General features: G+C 38.2%; 1 protein-coding gene across 1 annotated transcript in view; it reads left to right on the top strand.

Moving 5' to 3' along the window:
- The first annotated feature begins 5,240 nt into the window (after positions 1 to 5,240).
- Positions 5,241 to 17,958, top strand: part of gnai1 (guanine nucleotide binding protein (G protein), alpha inhibiting activity polypeptide 1) — a 36,446-nt gene continuing 23,728 nt past the window's right edge. The window contains exon 1 of the mRNA XM_073867320.1: positions 5,241 to 5,688. Within this exon, the coding sequence (XP_073723421.1) occupies positions 5,571 to 5,688 (118 nt within the window). The 5' untranslated portion in view covers positions 5,241 to 5,570. The remainder of the gene's footprint in view (positions 5,689 to 17,958) is intronic.

Here is a 17,958-nt window from a genome sequence, read left to right as displayed (position 1 = left end):
TAAAGATGTACATCACATTGTCTCCCTCCACTCAAACAGGATTTGCGGCACATAAGGGGTTAAAATACGCCGAACCATGTGTCCTGTATCATAGCTCCATGAATGACCTTTGCAGCTAAAAAATCCGTGTGAAAATCAGTTTGGTATTCACTGAGATATGATTAATTAAATGCGCTGATAGCTCATTCCACTGTTGTGTCGAACTCAGTTCCCCCTATGTTTCCCCTCAGTGTAGTGCTTTAATAGCGCCTTTTCATCACGTTACATTTAGAAATATTAAAGATTTAAATTGGTTATACTAAAAAGGCATAATATTATGTATTTTATAATACAATTTATTAAGTATTTCATACATTTGACAGTTTTCTGTTATGGTATTTCTTTTAAAATATAGCCTGTCTTTTTCTTTTTTTTCCTTTACTGGTTGTTTTAAAAATGTAATGTTTGCATACATAATTAAATAAATAGTATACATATAATATGATTCATACTGTAAAAAGAATTGACTTACCATTAAGAACAATACAGATACATTACAGAAATGCACACATATACATCTCAGTAGCCATTAAAACTTTAAATATATAAATAATAAAACCTATAACGTGATAAAAACGCCATAAAAACACTATACTGAAGGGAAAAATAGGGGGAACATAGGGGGAACAGACTTCGACACAACACCACCAGTCATACAGATTACACTGAGTGGAGCGGGTGACCGATCTAAGATGGCGGCCCCATTTCTCGACCGCGCCAGTAGGCAGTAGCGGTCGATAGGGCGTCTACTTATATGATGTCTACACTCTAAAAACAAGTGGTGCTGTGTGGCACCAAGATTGGTTCTTTGCTCGTGGTCATGGAATAACCGTTTTGGTGCCATATGGCACCGGTGAAGCACCAGTGAAGCACCTGTGTGGAGCCAAATAGTGCTATGTAGAACCATATGGGGTGCTATATGGCCCCTTTTTGGTTCTACACAGGTGCTTCACTGGTTTTTCACCGGTGCTATATGGCACTAAAAGCGGTTCTTTTATGGTTACGAGCAAAGAGCCACTTTTGGTGCTGTATAGCACCGTTTGTTTTTAGAGTGTATGGTCTGGACTGCATAACAGATTTTATTAGGACCGCCTAAGAGTCTGATAGACATGTAAAGCAACCAATCATAGTTCGCCTTTGTTTCCAGGTAGACTATGAGCCAATTAAATTAATAAATAACCATAATAACAATAAATGTAAAGCATTGTTGCAATGGATCTTTAACCACTACAGTATATTGAATCGATATAAAAACCTGTTCGTTAAAATGAAATATTTAGTTTTTAGGTTTAATTTATTCCCTTACATTTACTTTATTCATTTTAACGGTCCTGTTCTTTCTGTGATTTTGAAGCTTAATGTGTTTACAGTACGCAATATAACATGTGTTCATGTTTCATTCACGTGTAAAAAATTGCGGTATTTTTCACACAATTTACTTATCTGTATAGCGCAGTTTTCACTATCCTCAAAAGGGCCGATGTCTTCCTTGTTCTATGAAGTCCCCCCTTCAGAAATTCGTATCTAGTTCTGATTGTGTCGTTTTTTTGTGTGTGTTGTGATTCGATAGCAGCTTAGCTTGTTGTTAAAAAAACTGTTCTACTGACATCATTAAAGCAGGAAGTAGAGGGCTGTAGTCCAAACCGACCGTTCGCTCTTTGATTCGCTGTAGGCTTTGAAAGGCGAATTCGGTTAAAGAAAATATATAGCCTGGCAGTGAACTTTGAGCTTTATCATTTTACACGTATTATTTATGCTATTTAGTATAGCAACATTACACACTAAATAGGGTTTAAAAATATGGAATCAGAAAGAACGTGACCTTAAAATTATTCATGTTATTCAACTTATTTTCTATTAGAAATGTCATTGAGAACAAAGTAGCCTTTATGAACTCATAGTACATAAGAAACACAAGAGTAACAACACAACTTGTCAACAACAGAACAACAAAACCATTATTTTTAATGTAAGCCCATCTGTCAAAAATCACTTGAAAAAAATCAGAGGTGCCTTTAGATTAAATATGCAAGTAATTATTTGCATGTTTGGTTATGTTCATCATTCATTGACGAATGTTTGTTTACTGCTTAATAAAAAAAGAAGCTCAGTAGGTTTACATCTACAGCTCACTAGATGGTAGTGTTCAGTTACTTTATGTAATCATCAGTTTATTCTGGAGTAACAGTCTGTGTGCACAGCACGTGCTGGGATATTTTTCTTGAGCCATATTAGGGCTAAAATGCTAAAAAAAAAAAACACGACCATATGCTTATTTCTGACTCCTATAAGTGCTAACAATCTATGCAAACAGTCAATTCATTGCATTATTGTGCAAGTTACTGTTGCATACTGTTTGGCTTCAAAGCAAAATACCAGCATCTTAATGACCTTTGTCATTTTTACATCTTTGATGTTGTTATATATAGTACATTTATTCTCAGTCTCTTGTATTTGCAAGTCTACATGCATTGTACAGTATCAAACTGTGGTCTATGAAAATGTGACCAACCACCAGAGTCAGTTTCACTGTAAAGCAAATAGCGTCACTGCTTTGCATACAAGCCCTAATAACATAATGTGGCAAATGTGTGGTTAAAATGTGTGAAATCCTATGCAAATGTTTAGTCCAAACACACAGTATGTTTTCTCAGTTATGTTTTATAATTAGAGGCGTAACGAAGCAATTTTGAGGTCTAGGGTCACTGCTTAGTTGATTTGTGTAATCTTCACAACACTGCTTGCATATTAAAAGGCTGATCCTCTAGGAGTGTGTTAATGAATGAAGCTCTTTGTGCAAACTGTGCAGAATCTTCAGCGGTACGTCGCAGTGAGGAATGGTTACACACTACATGACCTTGGAATACATGGAAAGGTGTGGCCCAGCCATCTGTCGTAGTCAAAATGGCAAAATATAAATTGTTTAAAAGGAGACACATTTAGTATCAAATAATGTGTTTACTTAAAAGAATTGTTCACCCAAAAATGACAAAACTCAAACTGAGTTTTTATAGAATAGTCGGATGGTCCCTACTTTTTAAGCTCCAAATAGCTTATACATCCAACAGAAATTAAAGGCGGGGTGCATGATTTTTGGAAAACACTTTAGAAAAGGAAGTTGGGCCGAGTACCAAAACACACTTGTAGCCAATCAGAAGTAAGGGGCGTGTTTACTAACTCACATCGTTGCCTGGGTTGCGTATGTGTGGGGCAGGTTTATCAAAAGAAGGTCCAGATTCTATTGGAGTAGGGCGTGTTTGTTTAGGTGATTTCAAATGTCAACATTGGCTTTCAGAGATCATGCACCCCGCCTTTAAGTCAACTTTTGTGATTACAACTTTTGTAAAACTGTTTGTCAGATGGCCAAATAATAAACTTCATAACTTTTAACTTAACAGATGAATGTGATTAAAATGGGCTTTCCTGATTTTGCCAAGTGTTTGAGGTCGTCTGGGTAACATTATGTTGACTGAGGGACAACATTTCAAACAACCAATCATATTTCAGTAATACGTTTACAGGAACTTTAAGCTTACAACCAGGACTAGCTGTTTCTAAACCATTGTTTTTCACTCATCATTTCCCTTTAGGGTTCGGTTATGGTTAGGGTTGGGGATTGGGGTGGGTTTAGGATTTATTTCCAAAAATGTTGTCCTTGGGTCAACACAATATGTTGCCCTGCTGAGGACATCTCTCACTTGGTAAAATCAGGTCGAGCGATTAAAATGACAAAATAAACCTGAGGGTGCATATTAATACATCAAAAGTACATATTGGTATCTTAAATGTATACATATTTGTACCTAAATGCTACATATTGTGGTGTTTTTAAAGTGTACCATCCCAGTGAAAGCATTTGTACATGTATTTTTTACAATGTACTTTACTTGAGATGGAGCTAGCAAAATTGAAATAATTATTTTGCATAAGATAATTTTTAAGTACCTTATCTTGGCAATGTGAGCATATGATAAAAAACTTTTGTTTTTATAAAATGTATTGGTTTCCCCCTGTGAACTCTGGCGCCCCCTAAGGGGGGCTCGGACCCCAGGTTGGGACCCACTGCTTTACAGCACAAAACACTTCACACAACATGCAACAAAATGGATTAGAAAGTAAAATGCTGTTTTGTTTCAACCTATGGGTAAAATATGGACAAACCGTTGAGTTTAAATATAGCCTACCTATGTTAGATTGTAGGGCTGGGTATCATCGATTCAGATTCTCCAGATCGATTCGATTTCGATTCACAAGCTATCAAATCGACTCGATTCAATTTTCGATTCGGTTCTCATGGCGGTTTTTATACTCGATTCAACTCAATGAATATAGATTTAATACAAATACTATATTAAATAAAGAACAGTGAACAGCAGGTTACAAGTGGGTAATTAATAAAATCGATGAAGCACCTGAAACCGCCATTTTAAGCACTCTAGCTCCTTGGTAACATCGCGCAAGGCAAAAAAGAGGGTGACATCTATTGAAGACTAGAAATTTGATTAACGTTAATCTTTCATTCAATGTTTGGAGAAATAAATATGAAAAAAACCAGATTCTGCTCTCTTTGAGAATCGATTCTGAATCGACCACGTTTTAAAAATCGATTAATCGAAAAATTTGTTTTGCCCAGCCCTATTAGATTGTTTCATCACAGAAATCTGGGTTGTTTTAACTTATGGATGTTTTCAAGGTTTTAAATTTGAACCAATGTTTGGGTTTCTCCATATTTGACCCAACCATGGAGGAACCCATAATTTTTTTTTTAAATGAGGGGGCACAAAACATAAGCCTATGGAAGTTCATAACCTCTGTTTTGCAGTCAGAATCTGCTTTCTAAGTTGAAATGGAACAATTTGACAAAACATTGGTTAAAACAACCGGCCATTTTGGGTTAAAACAACCCAGCATCGATTAAATTACAATCCAATGGGTTGGGTTCGTCCCTTTTTTTGACCCAAGTACACTGGGTTGAAAATTACACGCATTTTTTGAGTAACATTGCAAACTGACCCAAGCATCCTTTAGTAAAAAGTAGCCTAAAATTAAACCCGTCATAACAACTTAACAAATTTCCATCTCTATAAACAGACCGTTTGTTTGACACTGTGTTCAATCACCCCGTATCGCCTCGCCCTGCATCATTCAACTTCTCTTTTTCTGCTGCTGAGGCAAAAAGCGCGTCCCCGCCACCGGGTTACGCGTCGCGTGCACGAGGACGCGCACCCACGCGTGCGAACAGGAAGCAGCGCGATCACGCGAACACAGAAGCGCTGGGCGAGTGGATCGTTACGTTTTTACGGTTCTTTATTCATCTTTCGAGGGCTCTCGGGTGAAAGAAACGAAAGCCAAAAGGGATAAGTTGATCAAATAGGTCGAGATCCAGACAGCATCTTCTGTGTTTTCGTTTTTAAACGGCCGTTTTTGTGCTCGGCGTTTTTTAAAAGAAGGGCGTGTGGTTTTCCGGAGAAGGAGCTGGTGCATGTTGAATATCGTGTTTTGTGTTTGACTTCTATCGGATCGTCGTGAGGATGGGCTGTACGTTAAGCACGGAGGATAAGGCGGCGGTGGAGAGGAGTAAAATGATCGACAGAAACCTGAGAGATGACGGGGAGAAAGCGGCCAGAGAGGTCAAACTCCTGCTGCTCGGTAAGAAACAGTTAAACATATATAGGAGGCCTGAGAACGGCGGTTATTTCATTGTTATAACAGCATCGGGTGTAGTTTCTATAAAACACACACAATTTTGTTAGAGTACCAGTTAAAACTTTAATCAAAAGTTTAGATGAACAGTTTTATGTTCGTGTTTAAATGTCCATCTTTCGATATACCGTTACGTGGATATAATCGATAACTGGTTGATATCGTGTCTGCTGGTTTTCGGACTCGTATGTGTACACGATATTATCACTGGGTGTTGTTGTTTTGTAGCCGCGTGTCGAGATGGTCACATTTACGTTTGTTTGGGTTTTATGAATTAAACATCCGAACAGAGGGACATATTGACCACCCCCATAAATCAGTTTTTACAGTGTATTTGTAACCAGAAAACTGTTTCGTAACACAACACAAACCAACACCCGATCTGACCCACTGGAAACGAAAACAAAAGGTATATAAAAGCACAAATGGGGTTTTTGAAGGGCCTGTGGTAAATGAGCTGATGTGGTGTGGTGATGGTTTCAGGAGGAGGAGTTTGAAAAAGGCGACTTGTTGCTTCATGCTGGTCTCGTTGTGAAATAATGCATTTGTTCGTGCTGTTTTGCTCAACTGTGTAGTTTTCATTTCAACTTCATTAAGGTTAAAAAAAGCTAAATTTTGCATACAGAAAATGTCGTTTTTAGAAGGGGATGTCGTTATTACTTGAAAACGTTACAGTTCAAAAGCTTGCAAAGCTATGCATCAATTCATAAAAAGTGAAGGTAATCTTTACTGACAAACTACAGTGAAACTACTATTTTTGGGATCGTTCACCCTAAAATGAAAATTCTGTCATCATTTACTCAATCTCATGTTGTTACAAACCTCAATAAATTTCTTTGTTCTGATTAACACGAAGGAAGATATTTAGAGGAATGTGCCGCCACAAACTTCAAGTCTGTGAAAACACTAATATGGTGTTCCTGATTTCCAGCCTGTGGATGTTTTTCACTGCTAAAATGTAGTTTGGGATCCCATCAAGTGTGCTAACCATCATTTACCAAAATTTCTTTTGTTGTGTTTAACAGAATAAAAAACTCATACAGGTTTGTACAACATCGGGTGGGGGAGTAAATGATTACAAAAATTTTGGGTAAACCAGGGTAACCTCCTAAGACCTCACATTTTTTTTGTTGTTTGCAGCATTATACTTAAAGGGACACTTCACCCATTTGCATTAAGCTTTGTATAGTTAGAACCCCAGTCATGTTTTTGAATGGTCGTGCATCATTTCCCCAGTTGCCACTGAGACAGGAGAAATACAAATTTCAGTGTTGCACTTCCTTCTTACAATGATGTAAAAATCATCATTTTGCATCATTGAAAGCAGGAAGTCCAATATCTTTGTTGAGGGGGTAAGACTACAAACACCCCTTTTCTCGGTCAAATAGGCACCATATTCGAAATGTATGTTACATTTCGACTACAAATGACGCAGTTTCAATAAAGATTAATGTTTCTACGGGTGAAATGCTAATTTAATTCTGTGTAACCTGTTGTACACAAACATGGACAGTTACATTGCTTCATGTTCTAAGAAAAATATTTGGTTATTATATTTATTGGTTCTTCCTAACCCTAAAATAGCTGGAAGAAATCTGAAAAAAAGACAACCCAAAACTCTGGTCTTAGGAGGGATTTGAATTACTGAAATGAAGCACAACACAATTGGTTTCTCATGCTAGAATAGTTTAAATATTTTAATGGAGTCGCTGGAAATCACATTTCACTAAATATTTCGTTTTTTCAATGCTTTGTCTTTTACTATCTATTGATCTCCTTTACTCAACAATCTAAAACATGCCTGTAATGTAACTATCTTCTCCAGCTGGTACTAGGGGTACTAGAATATGATAAAAAGCTTATATTACGATAGTTCATATTTATATCATGATAACGATATGTATCACGGTAGAGTTTTCATTTTCTTTAAATAAGGTTTTTATGTTGTTAAAATCTTTAATGCCATAGATTTTTCATGATTCTCACAAAAACTTATACAGGCATAAAAAAGAAGACAAAAAAGGATCTTATTAAAGGTAGAAAAGTGATTTAGTCAAGAACATTGAGAGATTTTCTCTTGATTAACATGAGTGACAGACACGAGTTAAATTAGTTAACTTCCCCTTTAAGACCAAAGTCACTCTGGACCCAATAGAGGGTATGCACATGAGGTCACCTTCGGCAAAATTGCCTGCGATTACGCCCACTGAGTGGCAAAAGACAAAGTGGCAGCATTTGTGTACAGTGTGAAATCAGCGAAAACACAGAGAAAACGTGTCTAAATGTGAAAAAGCTGTTGTACGATAGACTGTAGATTTAACAAGAATTCTGAGCCATCGTTTTACAGACTGCCAAAAAAACCGAAAGGAGAAGTAAATAGATCATTCATGCCAACGTCCACAGACCACAGGTGGGTTGACAAGTTTCTAGGGTCACTATCAAGCATCGAGTTTTTACTTTCTACTTAAAAGTATTTTTTCAAATATTAGTATTTTATCAGTGTTTTTTCTTTGGAAAACATACATTCCAAAGCATATTATCAAGTTTTATTCTATTACATTTCATAAATACAAGTTTGTTTTACATTTAACATTTAAGTAAATTAAAGTATTTACTCAAGTAATAGTACACAATTTGAATGTAATTAGGTATAAAATATATTTTAATACGCAATATTAAAGAACACACAATATGGTTCTATGCTGTAGAATGTAGTGAAGTAAAAATTTTCCTAATACAAACACCCTAATAAAGCACAGATGCTTGGAAAATGTAACTTGTGTTACTAAGTATTGTCCACTTCTGCTATCAAGTCCAACTAAATTTAATTTAAGCTGATAATAGTCAGTTTTACTGGCATTTTCACCGCACCCGCAATGTCGAAAACCAGCCATTTTGTTGAACGTTTGCCACTCAACAGGGCGAGCTCCGGCAGGTCACGCGGAAAATTGACGTCAATGCATACCCTCATATACTGTTACACATGCGTTTGCTTTTTTAGCTGTTTACTTTCTCTTATGACCTTAAGAAGCGGCAAAAATGCTCACAAGTGCAGCGTATGCACTGCTTGTGCGCTCCTCTCACACAGAAACAGGGCGCGCATTTAGCATTGTTGTTTGTGTTTTAATGGCATAGAATCACTTATTTTAAGACTGCAGTGCTTAAATACGCCTACAAACGTAACTTTTTTTGTGAACGCGCACAGCAACATGACGCGTAACGATATAGACGATAGTCCAAAATCACTACCGGTTGACAAATTTATCACCCACCCCTAGCTCGTACCAATAATTGTCTAACTTTATCTCTGTTTTATACAGATGCGGTTTATTGTAAACAAAAGTAGAAACAGTTTACACCTTTGAAATGTTAGTCTATAAAGGCATTTCTGTGAATTAGAGATGAATTAGGAGTGGGGGGTTTTTGTAAGATAGTTAACGTGTAGTTGAAGTTTGAGAAGTTTTTATGTAGAAAACAGTAGGTCAGGAACTACCTTTAGCAGGGTTTTCCCAGACTGGGCCACATACTCTTGTAAAATAATTGACATGACTGAATGATGTCAAACATGCGTATAAAGCATCATTTAGTGTGATAATTCCTGTGATTACAACATGGTGGTTTGTGTGGAACATGTGAACGCTACCTGTTGCATTTCTCACTCTGCAAAGTGTGTGCAAGCTGCACGGTCTGCAGTCATGTTGACCTCAGTACCCACCCACTGTTTATGAGATGTTACCTAAATGGTATCATGAAAACGGCGACTCGTCTCCAGGCAACACACAGAGACACATGCACAGTCTCAGTTTCACCAATACTGCTTGGTCAAAGACAGAAACCAACACACAGTCAGACCATTAAATATGAATCAGCTTGCTGAAATGACCAGCGCATGGAGTGTTTGGTGACTGTCAATGTGTCCAAGAGTGCAGGCGTGAAATAGAGCCGTATCAGGCACTGAGTTATATTGTGCCCTGTGTGGATCGTACTGGGTTGCTTTGACACTAAAGGGGATCGCACACCGGCCGCGCCGCGCAGCGCCGCGCCGTTCTAAAAAAATGTAACACATTGTTTTCTATGAGTGTACGCACACCGGCGCCGACAGGTGGCGCCTGTCCGCGCCGCCCAGCTGTGACTCAGGAAGTTGTTCTAATCCCTGTCGCGCCACAGAGCGCCACTCACATAGTTAAACATTAAATAACATCATATTTTCCCACATCATTAAGGATTAACATTGGCTGCTAACGTATATTTTACATTTTGAATTAGACGCTATCTGACGAAGCTCGCGCTATTTAAAGTGCACTTCCAGTTTACAATACCTCCGAGTTCTCCTAGGCGTGACGCGACGCGGCGCTGCGCGGCGCCGAGCTGCGCGGCTGGTGTGCGATCCCCTTTACAGTGGCTTTGCATCCAGAACATTTGCTTGGTGATGCAATTGCTCAACATGCTGGATGATTTACAGGAAAAATCTATAATTTGATAAGCGATTTATTTGCAAGAGGCCAGTAATGTTTCAGTTGTAATACATTAGAAAAGGATTATGAGTTGTTTTAGGTTTTCTTGCCAGTAATACATCAATTGTACAACAAATTTGTGATGGGCCTGGGAGATTCGTTGTTTTATCAATAATCAATTCCAGTATTGATGTTTAGAGAACAGGGTGGCTAATGTATTGCTGAAATTGAAAAAGCATTACAATGCTAAATGTAAAAAAATAGGCCTTTCTGTTGTCAAAACAGTTCGATTTTAAAGGGACAAAAGTAAGAACTAAAGTTTACGCTTTACATTTATGAATTTTCAGATGCTTTTGTCTAAAGTGAAGAAACAAAACAGTTCTTCTAAGAGAGACAATAATATAGGACGTGATGTACAACGTTACTGCTATAATAAATTATCTATATGGTATTTTGAGCTAGAACTTTACATATGAAGAGTTTCGTTGCAAAACGAGATAAATCCATTTTTTACATTTTTGTCAAAACATGTTTATTATTATGTTATCATGTTATTATTTTGTTTTATGATGCTACTTAGCTTTATTTTTTAAGTTATGTAGGTTTAAATCAAAACAAACCAATTGCAGTTGCATTGAAATTAATTGGAATGCACAACCAAAAAACGCGATTTCTGAACAATTAACAAAACGGTGGTTATCTCGTTTTGCAACGAAACTCTTCATATGTACTCTGGGGACACCAATTATTTGACATCTTTAAGAAATCTTGTGAAATGTCCTCTTTAAAAAGGTCCTAATATGTGCCATTAGGTACAGATATGTATACATTTGGTACCAATATGTACCTTTTATGTACAACTTTTTAGGTTCAAAGCTGTACTTTTTAAAAGGGTACTGCCCCAGTGACAGCTGAGGTCCATATTTTGACCATTGTTTCTGGTAGTGTACGATATATTGGTAAACTCCACTAAGAGTTATGCTGCGTTCCAGAGCCCATCCAGACCAGTGGGATGTAGGACTTATCCTACCTCCAACTAGGAAAAGTGAACTGGAATGCCTGTCGAAGTGGAACCTCCTACCGGCGAACTCGGGGGAGTTCGACCTACCCCGACTTCAAAAAAGTAAGTCGGAGGACAATGGCGGCGCCCATAGATCGCGTCGTCGTGAGAGGAAATCTTCAAGGAATAGACTATAAATTGTACTTCTCTGCTTGTAGGGTCGTTTTAGACACTGTAATTTTAACACTTGCAAGAACTTGTTTTTTTATAATATTGCGTGAAATTATGTCGTTATTATCTGTTATAAATAAAATACGGTAAAAATATAACAACTTAATTATCGACATGCAGCGCTTTTATATAATGGCTCCAGAACACTTTGTAAAGATGTTTAACTTGATGTTTTACTGTAGTGTGAACTGCACAGTTCGGACCGACGTTTAAAAGTTATGTAGTCTGTACGAGCCTTAAGAAGACCGGTCGGTCGTCCATGTTTTCTGTTTACGTTCCACTTCAAATGCCTGGAACGCTTTGAAGTAGGAGCTAGGACACTTCAAGAAGGATAAGTCCCACGTCCCGCTGGTTTGGATGGGCTCTGGAACGCAGCATGAATAACAACAAAGTTCTTTAAACGTAGTTTATTTATATAACAAGCAAAAAACAACACATATATTACCTCGGAAACCAAAACATTTGTTATTTTCGACAAGGCATTTGTTCAAGAGATCAGTTTAGCAACTAGTCAGATCATTAAAAAAAACAAAACCGGAAGTAAAGTTCGGATCCAGACGTGTATCACGTCTTTCTTTAAAATAATGCAACATTGTAAAAAGCTGTATATAAAGTTAATTTTTTTATAGAGTTAGCGTTTAACAGGATAATTTTTAATACTGAGGTTTATCAATGTAAGCAGTATGTTATGGCGCATACTGCTAATAAATCAATAATAGAAATGCAGGCCTGTTTTTGGGTTTGCTTTTAGTGTAAATTTCCATTACGTTTTGTTTTGTAGCAGTGTTTGACAGGAAAATGTAGATTTTTTTCCGCTATAGTAGTCAGGATGTGGTGCATTGTGGATCATAACCTAATGGTGTTGTGGGATAGCCTAGCCGCTTTGAGCACAGCTGGTCTCAGCAAAGTGTTTTGACCAACAGGGATGAAATCGCACTGACTGGCTTAATGTAGCAGCACTTATGTGTGTAAACTTCTGACCATGTGTCTGCTGATCACTTACAAACACATAGGAGAGAAAGTTTACCCTTGCATTCTCTATTATGTTATGAAATGTATGGATTTTGCAAAACCTTTTTAAACATGGTCATCTGGCAACATTAGCATACGGTGTAAAAGCGTGGATCTGCCTTTTGATTTGTCATAGTATGAGGGTTTTTTGAGGGGCTTTAATGTGCTTACCACTCACATTCCAATGATGTCATAAGATCAGGGGTGAGATCAATATTTCAATGATTCACGTTCAAAGCTTTAAATTACAACACAAACATGCAGGCATTTTGCAAATGTGGCATGGGTGCATTTTTTAAGGAATTGTCCCCCCCCCAAAAAAAAGTATTATCACATACTCCCCTGAAACCTAAAAATGTCATAACACAAACTTTGTATTATTATTTATTATGTGTGTTAGAAATGGGTAGCATTTTGGTCTTCACATCTTCACATTGCCTCCTTTTAGAGTATAAGTGGCTAATTAAAAAAATATGATGGGGTGCTATTGTGACACAGTTAAATGAGACGTGGTTTTTGAGAATGATCTTGCCATTCAGTTTTGGCTCGATTTTCAACAATCCAAGTTTATTTGTCATGATGTTTGCAAGATGTCATTGACAGACATTAAACTGGTTGATGTGAACTGAAGCACAGGAACTTTACAGCAGTACAAAACGAAGAGCAGAAGTAGATGGGAAGGAATGCTGTTTCATTTTGACTTGAAGGTTGATTCAAACCATGAGTTAAAATGATAACAGACAAGTTCAGAGAATAAAGAAGTTCAGAAAGTAAAAGCACAGATGAATTCCCTATGTGTATTGCACGACATGGACTCAATAGATGTTTTGGGAATGCTAAACGGGGTTGTTAATCCTCATTAGACGACTGTGTACCCAAATTAGTGTGCATGTCATGATTTTATTGGGCTCCAAAGGAACAAACTGTTCATCTTGGGTCTTCTAAGAGATTCTTTGTTTGAGAAATGCACTTGTTTATGCGTATGTGTGGCTATGTGTGTCTCTTTCTCTTGGATGTATACGTTGATAAGTCCCTCTGGGCTCTAGGTCTCTGTGGTGAGACATAATTAAAATAATGTGTCCTCTGCTCTCCAGTCCTCTTCCCTATTGGAGATGTCTCTCCAATTATAGGTGCCTGCTCACCTCGGTTCCTGGCTGCTTAAATGTTTGCGTGGAACCGTTAATGAAAGCAATAGAGTGACGCTTGAGTGTCTGCTGGTGCTGTTGTGGGAATTAAGGATGATGTGTGTAATCTTTTTTTAGTGGCAGAGTGTTTTCTCATATCTTAGTTTAATGTGCAGAAGTAACTGTAAATGTAAATAAGCTGTTTTAGCAGTCTGAGTCTTTGACGGATTCTGTCTTGACCACTGGTGTTTGACGGTGGGTCTGACTGCTTGGCAGATGGAGTTAGAGAATGGTTGTAAACCTTTAAACTAGGGCTGCACGATGTGAGGAAAAGTTGCGATGTGCGGTGACATTGTTTAATGTTGCGATGACGATGTGAGTTACGATAAATATTTTTTATTTTTTTATGTTTTAGGGGCCATTCGTAGAAAACGCCAGACACGTAGGTTATTGTCACATAACCTGCACGCAGTGCTTGTGTCATTCTGAAAAGTTCAAATGTTTTTGAAAAGCCTGGAAAAAACGAGCGCGTCGCACCGTGTGCGAGTCGCTCCCGAGGCGCACATACTGTCTGCATTTGAAATAATGAACTTGAGCGCGCAATAGACGCAATATGTGAATCACCGCTTCCACAGTACCTGTGTTTGCGGCGTCATCTCTCCTAAATCCAAAATAAGTCCATGATATAGCTGAAGTGCTGTTCCTTTTCACCACAAGGTCTTCGTCTGACAACACATTTTCCTCACTCTTCTCTCCTTCCTCCGCCATCGTTTTTGCTAACAGGCACAGCATCGCAACTGATACCTCACAAATCAATCTGAGCGTAGCTGACTTTGGGGTTCCTCTGATTGGCCTAATAGCATGAATGCGCAAACCATCCGTGCGTCCCAAACTGCCTACTACTATATAGTATACAAAGAGTACGAGAAGTAGTGCTTTTCGCCTACTATATAGTATGGAAGTATGCAGTTTGGGACACAGGGATGTGTCTTCAGGCCTAAACGTGATAGGTCAAACGTTTATTACGTGCGCTCAAGTTTTCCCTTCATTCATCACGTCAAGGCTGTCTGTTGCGATGTGTTCATCGCGTGAGTTCATATCGCAATGACGATGAAAATTCGATGTATTGTTCAGCCCTACTTTAAACATGACTATTAAAGGACTAGTTCACCCAAAAATGAGAATTCTGTCTTCGTTTTCTCACTCTCATGTTACAAACATACATTTCTTTATTCTGATGATTAGGCTTGCCGCGATGGTCGGTGAAACGGTGATAACCGGTGCTTCAGCCTCTCACCGGTTAGATCACTTGCCCACCGCGACACCGTCTATCACCGTCGTTTTGATATTTTCGTGTAATTAAATCATTTAGTTTCGTTAGAGAGAGCAAACGCTTACAACTGAGTGTGTATGCTGACAGCGGAGCTGAACGCGCGTCACGTCACAGAGCAGCGTGTCAGATTTCATGTATTCCTGTCAGAGTGTGCGAGGCAAGCTGACTGACTAGATGATGACAGAAGCCGCGTGCTTACTCGTTGTTGTTATAATATACATATATGATGTTTAATATAACCGAGATCGTTTTGTTCTTGTGTTTTTCATCAAGAAAAATAATAAACCCATCATTCAAGCAGCGCTATATGGCGAAGTAGCCGGTTGCTCTGCTTGGGACTGGCGGGTTCTGTGAGAATTACCTGCACACATTGACTCAAGCACTTAATTAAACCAGCTGTTGCGCTCGCATTGCACGCAAATTCATATGCGATTTAACGCAGCGTACGCAAGCACTGCATTTAAACAGTTGCGTAATTCAAAAGTGAAAGTAAAATGTGCACGTCTGCATGCGCATTTATAAGCCCCTCCCACACGGTGAAACCGGGATTACCGGGTTTGTGACGCGCCGATTAACCGGTGGGAAAATTCTGTCACCGCGGCAACCCTACTGATGATTACGAAGGAAGATATTAAGAGGAATGTTTGTAACCAAACCGATCATGAGCCCCATTCATTCGCAAATTCTGTGACTTGTGTTAAAGTTTTTGTTCTTTTCTGCTGGGTGTCAAACTCCTATATACTTTGATGTTTAAAGAAGGACCTGAGTCATATTTAGGCACCATAATATCATAGCGTATTGGGTATTTGCTGTTTTAACTTACTTTCTTACCTAATTGTCCACTAAGTAAACACCTAGCAACAAACTAAAACCATTCAAAGCATCCTAGCATTTTGGTAGTGATTTTGCACAGGACAAGTTATTTTATATTTCCTCAGAAAATATAAAAATCTGTTTTTTTTTTTGCAGTGTGCAGCTAGTGGAACACATTACGTATATCATCACATATACTTTGCTATGGGGTGGTTTCCTGGACAGGGATTAGCTTAAAGGGACACTCCACTTTTTTTGAAAATATGCTCCTTTTCCAGCTCCCCTAGAGTTAAACATTTGATTTTTACCTTTGTGGATTCCATTCAGCTGATCTTCGGGTCTGGCGCTACCACTTTTAGCATTGCTTAGCCTAATCCATTGAATCTGATTAGACCATTAGCATCACGCTAAAAAATAGCCAAAGAGTTTCGATATTTTTCATATTTAAAACTTGACTCTTCTGTAATTACATCATGTACTAAGACTGATGGAAAATTTAAAGTAATGATTTTCTAGGCAGATATGGCTAGGAACTATTATCTGGCGTAATAATTTGGACTTTGCTGCTGTAACATGGCTGCAGGAGGTGCAATGCTATTACGCAGCAGCCAAAAATAGTCCCCCTAGTAACTTTCAATGGCAGGGGACTAGGGCTGGGTTTCGATTCAAATTTCAAGAATCGATTCGATTCCGATTCTCAAGATCTTGAATCGATTATCATTGTTCGATCCGATCTTCGAGATTTAGATAAGTTTTTTTTTTTGAAAAAAGCCCGAAATGGTGCCAGATAGGGGTGGGCGGAATGACCAAAAATCTATTCCATGAGTCATTTTATTTCACGGTAACGGAATATTTCATGGTATACATGTTTTTCAGTTTATATTGTTTTTGGATTATAAAAATGTGCAGTTATTTGCCACTCACTATAGCTTTTAACTGCTCACCACAGTTTTCAAATATGGACAATTTAAAGTAAATAATGTTAAAGTGAAAATGCCCAGAGGATAACAACAGATTAAGTCTTGATAGACAGAATCTTGTTTTTAATTGAGTTATTAATTTTATAGACTATTGAAGATATAGTATGGATTGTATTTTGTATTTATGCATACATTACATTAAAAATGGGCAGTATGTAAAATGACAGGTATAAATTTATGCACAAACCTACAGACAGGATAAACCTGAATATGAGAGACAGAGCTTTAGTAGGGCCCTATAATTTCCGCGATCACGGAATCGCGGACGGAATCGCGGAATTGGCTAATTAACACGGAATCTAGTATTAACGCGGAATTTTGCGGAATTTTACATATTTTGAATAAAATTATGTTTTTGTTTGGGTGACGAACGTATGTCTGTGGGAAATGCAGACCGGGGGAAGTAAATCTGGGTGACACGCCCCCTCCCGTCGTTTCAGACCTCCTCCAAAACACTGAAACCATGGCGAAGCGGCTCTCCACGACTCTGCTTTCATCAGCGAAAAAAATAAGAAATTCGACGCTAAGCACTTAGTTCCGAGCAGGTCTCACATGACTTTTATGTGACAGGAGAACTGTTATTTTGGAAGTTTAGTCAACACTCTGTTCACGGTGAGCGCAAAGATACATGCACTCTCTCATCCATGTCTGTCTCACTGTACCTCTCACGGTCACGCGCTCACGCATCTGTCTGAAGTGCGAACACACATCCTCATGTATTTGTTCAGTTTTATGCATTTCAAGCGAGCTGAGGCAAACTAACTATCCCTCGCATTTAAAATATAATCATCTGCATCATGGCGCCGCTCTCTTTCGCTCGCACGTGCAAAGAGCTGCGTGATCACGCTGTCCTAAGTCAGATCACTATCCTGTGTATGTTTGTAAAGTTATATGCATTTCAAGCGATTGTGTATAAAATATGGATCGCGTTCCGCTGAATTGATGTGTTTAAGGCACTTCTGAAGGCACCACTGCGTTGACACCTTGTTGTAGCCTTCTGCAACAACACTAAAAAACAATGCATTGAATTGAGTTGTGTGTGCGCGCACGCGCGTGTGCGTGTGTAAATGCATATTTTATAGTCATTAAGTAATTCTGTTATCCAGTTTTTCCCCCAAATCATTTACATTTTAATCATTAACATTAAAGGCACACTCTTTTTATGACTAAAATAAAAGTAAAGGGTAAAAAATATAATTTCCAAAAATTAAAACGGATAAAACGGAATTTGCAAAAATTAAAACGGAGAAAACGGAATTTGGTAAAAAAT

Source organism: Misgurnus anguillicaudatus, chromosome 1, assembly GCF_027580225.2.
Source record: "Misgurnus anguillicaudatus chromosome 1, ASM2758022v2, whole genome shotgun sequence".
NCBI classification, from domain to species: domain Eukaryota; kingdom Metazoa; phylum Chordata; class Actinopteri; order Cypriniformes; family Cobitidae; genus Misgurnus; species Misgurnus anguillicaudatus.
This window is presented reverse-complemented; position numbering and strand designations above follow the sequence as displayed.